Source organism: Anoplolepis gracilipes, chromosome 12 (genome assembly GCF_047496725.1).
Source record: "Anoplolepis gracilipes chromosome 12, ASM4749672v1, whole genome shotgun sequence".
NCBI classification, from domain to species: Eukaryota; Metazoa; Arthropoda; class Insecta; order Hymenoptera; family Formicidae; genus Anoplolepis; species Anoplolepis gracilipes.
In genome coordinates this window covers 412,998-421,438 of record NC_132981.1, presented here as the reverse complement: position 1 = coordinate 421,438, position 8,441 = coordinate 412,998, and the positions used below count along the sequence as shown (strand labels likewise).

General features: G+C 38.3%; 1 protein-coding gene across 1 annotated transcript; it reads right to left on the bottom strand.

The window, feature by feature from the left end:
- Positions 1–2,814: 2,814 nt before the first annotated feature.
- Positions 2,815–3,402, bottom strand: LOC140671927 (uncharacterized). The gene has a single exon (XM_072903659.1). The coding sequence runs from the start codon at positions 3,400–3,402 to the stop codon at positions 2,815–2,817; it is 588 nt and encodes a 195-aa protein (XP_072759760.1).
- Between the last annotated feature and the right edge of the window lie 5,039 nt (positions 3,403–8,441).

The window sequence follows — 8,441 nt, the reverse complement described above, 5'->3', positions numbered from 1 at the left end:
ATGAATATATATATATATATATATATATATATATATATATATATATAATTTATATTTACAATAAATAAATACAGTTATTTACAATAAATAAATACAATTATTTACAACGGTATTTTATAATGTCCCCACGGTAACGTATCAGTAGTTGTAGGTACGACATACCGCTTGTCGTCGTACGGACTAGAGCAATTTTTGTTTCGCGAATGGTGTATACCTTGTGCAATTTTGATCTTATACACGATTGACTACGCGTCATTTCAATCTCTTCGTTCAAACACCGCGTGTAATCGTCAAACATTATCGTTCTTGCGACAACGTTACTCTTGACGCCTTTTACCTTTTTCGTATCCTTCTTACCATCCACGCGCAACGCATACATTTTTGCTCTAAGCCCGACAAATTCAGTCATTATGGTACCGTTGTTTTCATCCTTCATTAGACCCGGTACCTTTTTATTCACGAACGGTATACCATATGCATTATCTATCGCATAGTCGCTCGTATCAAATCTGCTGATATCGCGTTTCATATTCTCGTACACATCGTCGCACTCAATGTGATATATAAGACTATCCGTGTCAGTGTACATAACTTTGCATCTCTCCCGATACATTGGTACCATATAATCGTGGTGAAATTCGTACAAATATGTCTTGAATATATCATAAGAATACACATACCCACGTAAATTGGTTTGTAGAATTTCACCTCGAGTTTACGTAATTCCACAGCGATTAGATTTTCCGAAAAAACGCTCCTGCTATGAAAATTTGGTTTTGCAATCAATGCCTCTGCGCCGTACCTTTCGTACCATTTTGTTAAAAGTTTAACATCTACGCGATTGCGCACATTTTCCATCGTTTTGCCAAACACGGCATTATTCATTAGTTTGTACAAATTTTTTTCAAATTCATTTTTCGCCAGTGTTCTAAATTTTGTGTTGAGTTCTATATAAGTACGGAGCCACGGAGATTGAGTGAATTGTAATATACGATGAATTTTTGCAACACGAAGACCGTGACGGGAACATTGCTGCAGGTTGCAGTAGTGTATCACGTAACGCTTCTTATCGTATAAGGTTGCGAGAAGCTTGTCCTCGCGCTTGCCAGGTGGTTTGTCGCGTGTCGGACAAAACGGTAGGTCAGTGTGCGAATCGTGAAGATGTTGCGAATACTCAAGGTCGACTTCGAGGATGTAGCCTGTAGACGAATCGAGCGCGATCGATGATACATCAAAATTGGAAACATTATCGACCCACTGAAAATCGGCATAGGGTAATGGTTGACACATTGCCCATTTGTATAAATTATTAACATCGAAATACATCAAGTACGTTGATGGTTTCGATGAGTCATACGACTGCATGTACTTGTTATTAGCACGCGCGTACCTGTTGGAACATTGACTCAGATCACCGCGTATACCTCGTTCGATAAACATAACCATGTCAATGTCTGTGAGTAATTCAAATATAATTTTCGTATGCTTTAACATGGCGTCCCACATGTAGTCGGGAAGAGTATAGTAATACGCAGGGTCGAGCCCATAACTCTTGATACAACTCTCGCGGAAATTTTCAAAAATGTCGGCTAGTAACAAGACGTCAGTTTTGAGGTATAAATCGCTATATTCGCCTAGCGTTCGAATTGAGAATCGCTTCCACACAATCTCAGCGTGCGTGTAATTGCTCTCGGATACTGCGTTACCTGTCAAGGAGCTGTAAAATGATTCTCGCAAAGATAGACACGCATCATGCAATTTATCTACGCAGTCAATGTACTCGTACGGGAAGACACCTTTTCTTGTCAGTAAATTGAAATCCTCGGCGTATAAATTTTTAAATTCCATTTGTAAAATTTTGAGTTTATCCTTGCTCAGAAAAGATGCCAATTTGTCGAGACTTGTTGTGAGAAATTTATATGAATCTATGAAACGTAATTTAATGTGATTTCCCGATTTGTCTTTCGTACCCTTAACATATTTTGTAAATGAAATATATTTTTCTTTTGTTATCGGAAGTAAATCGATTCCCCCTTCGAACGCTGTGGCTATTTCCTCGATTATAAAGTGAGAATCATAACCGGATAAATTGTGAAATACTATTAGAATGCAAAAAGATTCTTTCTAATTTAGATTGCAATTTGAATGCGCGGGACATCTGTACCGTCCGGTCAAATGACAATGATCGCGTACGCGCGTATCATCATCTTCCACGAATGGTTTCTCACATATATGGCACTGAGTCGCGCTTCGAAATTCTTTCCATTCATCTTGCGTTAAATTTAACATGGGGACATTGGTTGTTAAAATATTTTCTACACGTAGCGCCAAATTTTTAAGTTCGTCAGCGAACCACGCAAAGCAATTGGCTTCGATAACGAATTATCGTACGAGCAATGTACATAATAAGCGATACTAAATACTTGGTGATGTTGATAAAAATTTTCTTCTTCCTTTTTCACCAAAACGCACTCCAGATCGGCATACACGACGAAAGGTAGTCGCTCCTTCCTATTGTAGTTGGCGAATGCGAGCCGCCAGTCCTTATCGCTCGGTAACCGGATAGCGCAGTCGTTCATCTTTACACAGTCTACTGTATGCGACTGTAGTTTCTCGTCCGAGTGAAAATGGTGCATGCATCTGTAAAATAAAAGTTAAAATTTTTATATCCCTGTTTTAAATATTTTTAGACAGTTTTATTAAATATACATACCGATCGCAGATATATTTTTGACCATTGTGTTTGCTGAGTTGCGAATTCATGAGCCTGGATAAATTCTTGATCCACGTGAAATGTCTGATATCTCGCGCATTTTACACGTAGAGCAAGTTGACGTGCTTGTCCTTCTTTTGCTCCGTAAGACGTAACGGGATAATGTTTTCATTCTCGATGGTATACACATTGATTGAAATGTCATTATAAATTTCAAATTTTTTAATTTGATTAAGAGTGACTGGAAACTCAATATCTTGGAGATTCAGTACTGTTGTATAATGCCGGTACGACGATTGTCGGTCTGTGTGTCTTTCAACTGGATACAGAGCAGCCACCACCGCCCACGCAAAACATGCATTGTCTTGAGATTGCACGTTAACCACTGCTCGTTTCATTATTATCTTTCGCGGTAATTGCACACAACATCCGGCGCGCATAAGATTATATTTATTTATATTTACTGTCAAATTTAGTATAGATAATGCCCATCCACTATCGCGTTCCTGAAATTCTTCGAGCGATGCAAGGATGGGCTCGACGACTCGCCGTTCATACCACTCGCGTAAATCGGATGTACGAAAGAGTTCAAAGTTTCTCGTATTGATTGATTTATTGGCGCGCTTATCGCCCGCCACAAACTCGCCGTTAAACACTGTATTCACTTTCACACTGTTGTGTTTTTGCATAACGTCTCGCACATGCTCGAGCACAATGTCACTCGCATCTTCCAAAAATTGACGAGGTTCGATGTGATTATAATTTATAACCGCACCAGTCATGATACGACCTTCGAATGCCGTATCGATCTCTCGCCAAATCAATCCATTTTCTCGTGAACTGCATCCTGCACCCGCGTGTACGAAACGCCTGCGCAACACATTTTTCAATCCTTCGAGTCGCGCGATTCGAGCAATCAGCGATTGTCAATTTCCGATCGATAATCGTGGTCGTTTAATTCGACTTTGTTCTTCCAACGACTCGATACATTTGTTACATTGAGCCTCCCACGCAATGTACTCTCCACTGAATTTATCCGGGTGGATTGCTCCCACACAATTTGCTCCGCCATGTTTTTCAGACCGACAACAAGATGCACGACTCGAAAATAATGGAGGTGCACCTCTTTGCAGCGATTTTATATCGCGATTCATAGACGTTTCTATCACGCATGTCGCGATTTGTCATCTAACGATGACGTTATGTCGAAAAATTTTTTTTTGCTGTATTTCAAATATTAGCAGCTGCACATTGGCGCTCGAAAGTTTTGCAGTTTCAAGTTACATGCAGCTGCGGATTTGTCATATCTCATTGGATTGTCACCTATGGGTGACGTCATCTCAAAGATTTGTCATATTTTGCATATTAGCAGCCGTATATCGGCGTTCGGAAGATCCGCGGCTTCAAATTACATATAGTTGCATTTCGCGATTTGTCACGCACACTTTAAACATTTTAGTAAGATTCGTTAGCGCATGGATAATTTGTAGTTTCAAATTACATGCAGCTGCGAGTTACTTTTTGATAATTTGTCACATATATTTAGAATATTCAGGTGTGATTTCATCAGAAAATGTTGTCGCACCTCGGCGCATGGAAAATTTTAAGCGTATTCAGCTAAAATCTTTGGGAATGTAATTATTAATTAGCAGCTGTATATAGGCGCTTGGAGAAAAAAGCTTGCTGTATCAACAATCACTCCCTCCACATTACAATTTGTAGTGCTAAATTGTGAACAATAACCCCCTCCACATTGCAGTGTGTAGTGCTAAATTGTGTTTTAATACTTAAAATAATTTAGTATCGTGTTAATCGTTTGTGGTCTCCGCCAAAGAAAGCAACATGAATTATTACGTCCCGATTACGGACACTCTGCCAAAGAAAGAGTTAGTTTTATTTTTTTTTAAATAATATTTTTATTATTTATATTAGTTTTAAATAATATTTTTAATATTTATATATATATTAATATTATTTTTTAATAACATTTTTCTAAAATTTTGTAGCATTTCATCCGAGTCTCGTCGCGCGGGTCGTATCTTCGGAAGAAAGTATGCTCTAACCCCAACATCATACAAATACTTGGAGATTGGAATAAGCGTCGGAGCTATGTCATATGTAGAATTACTTGTTGGTGATAACCGAGGCAATCAAATAATATTGCCTATCGTTACCTGGCACTCATTGATGCAGAAACGTGCCGATATTGAACGACATGTACAATTGACTGAAAGTGAGCTATTATGGATCTGCGATCTATCTATCCAAATGATTACATTAACTGATTCCAAGATTGTTAAATTAACATTATCTAATAATTCTTTGTATATGCATCCGCAAACATTGGTGCATTTATTCGATTTTGAACACTGTATCGATCATATGCATTTCTGGCTGTGTCAGAATACATATATTGTAAATGAAAAGTTTAAACAATTTGTTAGCGTTTTGCAACGCAACATTATCACTAACGTTTACGATGCGGTAAAAGTGATACGTGAGAGTGATGCGTTTCACGGCAAATCACTCGTAGATTGTGAATTGTTAACATGTACTGCAAATAATTTACTCTATGATGTTTGCAATAAATAAATTACCGTTTTTATTACTGATTTTTATTATTTCTTTCTTCACCTATTTTTTATAAAATGTATAATGTATATAGTTGTATCTACATTCATTCTGCCAAAGATGTTGAAAATGCTGATGTAGATGAGACGTGATACTCGAGTTAGAGGGAGATGAGACGTGATACTCGAGTTAGACGGAGATGAGAGATGTGAGATTAAAATATATATATTTGGGAGGAGCGTGTACCATAAAAGAGTTTGCGACCATCCTTGTGACAATCTTGTCGCATCTGATAAAGCGAATTTGAAAGAAAACGCGAGTTTACGGTCATCCTTGTGACATTTTTTTTTGTTATATCTGATAAAAAAAAAACTTTGTGCTTATGGATGACTTGATGGACATTTCATCCGATTCGTTCGAGTCGTCCGATTCTTCCGAGTCGCCTGATTCACTCTTGATGAACATTTCATCCGATTCATCCGATTCGTCCGATTCGTTCGAATTTGCCGAGTCGTCCGATTCGATGGACTTTTCATCCGAGCATTCTGATTCGGATGTAGAATCCTTACACGATAGTGTTCTTGACGGTAATTCTAGTGATTTCAGTGATGTTGTGGAACCTATTATTCATACGTTAGATGATGTACAAGTTCGTACATACAATGAAATGAAACGACTGTGCATTATATCTTTTTATTATAAACCTGGGATTTCCGTTAAACACTGTATATCGTGTTTCATGCGATTGCCGGAGAGGTCACAGATTGGGAGTGATGTGGTGCGCACACATCAAAGTGAAATTTATCAACAGATCCATAATTTACATGAATGCGGTGGATGTCTGAGACCGCTGTATCAATTAATACCGTGCAATTTTTGTCCGTTTTATATGAAAGAAGACTAATGCATGAAAAATAAAACTATTATTGTGTAAGTGTCGCGATAAGATGCAGTGGAGAGAACGCTCCGACGCCCTCGGTGGCTCTGTGACTTCTGTGGTGCAGTTTTTGCGAAATCGTGAAATTGGTTTGCCAAAGACTCATACGAGATCGTTAAAACTGTTTTTCGAGATTCGTGATGATATAGACTTTTTATGTGATGTGATCAATGAGGATACTGAAGTAGAACTTTTACAATTTGAGGATCCTGTTGTCACGGAAATGAAGCATCTCCGAAGAGAAAAGCTGCTACAGATGAAAAGAGAAAGAAGGATAGACATTTTAGAAAAGAGAAGAAAGCGACTTGCCTCTCACACCATTAATACACGCATGTGGTAAACAAAGAAGTTCTGCATGATTTGTGTATGTATTTATAATTTTTATAAAATTATAAAGATGTTAATAATGTTTTTTTTCAGAAGCCGCTGCGGTGCGCTCTCTCTCCCTCCCCTTATTTTAATTTTTTTTATTTTTTATATTATTTATTTTATATTGTATATTTTATATTTTTTATGCTATTCAATTAGAATTATCTGTATGAATGCTGTGTTGAGCGACAGTTCGCGTCAGCTTTTAATTTTTTTATCAGCTGTGAAGAGTAAGCATTCGTACTAACTCTTATGTCATGCTCATCCCCTACTCATTTTTTCACCGAGACGTTACCTAGCTCTCGCTGGAGCTGGCATAAAGTATCTGACTGTTGACGAGTGAGTGGAGTTAATTATCTATAGTAAAAAAAAATGTCGAAAGTACTCGCATTCATGCAAGCGATGTTTGAGACGGGATACCGCCTCCTACGGCTTCCGGAATAGATCGACCATCGCCGGTACCATCGCCGCCGCGCACTTCAAAGAGCGCGAAATTTGGCCCGCGCCCTATTCTAGGCGCTACTGGAGGTCCTGTTTGAAAATGTAAGTAGTTTTTATTATTATTTTTATACGCTTTTTTTATTTATAATATATTTATAATATATTTATATGTTTTCTTATAGATTTTCGAAATAGGTGCTTATCATGTGCCTGGATATATAAGCGTAGCGCATATGGAAGAGGTGCGCTGGATGCGAGCCTACAAAAAGGAGTGCGCGGAATGGGAGAATTTGTGGGGCGATGGCCCCCGCTCCCGAATGTTAGACGAGGTCTACCCAAAAATGTACGTAGACATTTTCTGTCTCCGCAGGCTGTTCGGAGAGCAGCCCTATTGTAAGTATGCTCAAATTTTAAATATTTCTTTTAAAATACTAATAAAAATGTTCATTTTCTTTTCTGTTACAGAAGCAGCCGTCGCGAGTTGCCCCTCCGTCTCTCTTCCACCGATTTTTAGTTTTTTTTAAATATTTTTATATTTTATATTTTATAATTTCATCTTTTATATTGTAGATCTTAGATTTTTTATATCTTTTTATATTTTATATTTATATATTTCGTTAGGTTTAGTTCTTTATATTTTATATTTTATATTTTCATTTTTAAAAAAACAAACACACACACACACTTTATATGTACACACATACACACTTTTCTGAATAAAAATTATGTTTATGATAAATATGTGTATTGTGTTTTGCGCCTTCTTTATCTATCCCATCCTTTTTCCTCCTCTTAGGATTAATTAGATAATATTTAATATATATATAATAAGATATAATTAGATTTAATTAGATAATATTTAATATATATATAATAATATATAAAAAATTTAATCTGCGTTCTCGCGTACGCCTTAGCCTCCGTCTTATCGCGCTCCCGTTATCCTTTCTTCGCACCTTCCTTCTTTCTCTCTCACATTAATTACATTCTATTGTGCTCTCCTCCTTTTCCCACCACATCATGCTCTCATTGTCCTACGCTATGTACAATGCACATAGCGCTCTCCTTATCCTATCCTATACCACGCGTCTCCGTCTACCGCGTTGCGAACGCCTAACGCGCCGTCTCTCTCTACCGCGTTGCGAACGTCTATCGACCCGTCTCTCTCTATCCATCTCCTTACTCGCGGACCCATCGGTTACACCGTGAACCTCTCTTCCCTCTCCGCAAACCCCTCGTCTACAAACCGCGCCGCGGACCTCTTCCCCTCTCCGCGTACCCCTCGTCTACAAACCACGTCGCGGACCTGCGGCTGTGTCGCGGACTTCTCCCCCTCTTCGCGTACCCCTCGTCTACAAACCGCGTTGCGGACCTACAGCTGTGTCACGAACCTCTCCCTCTCTCCGCATA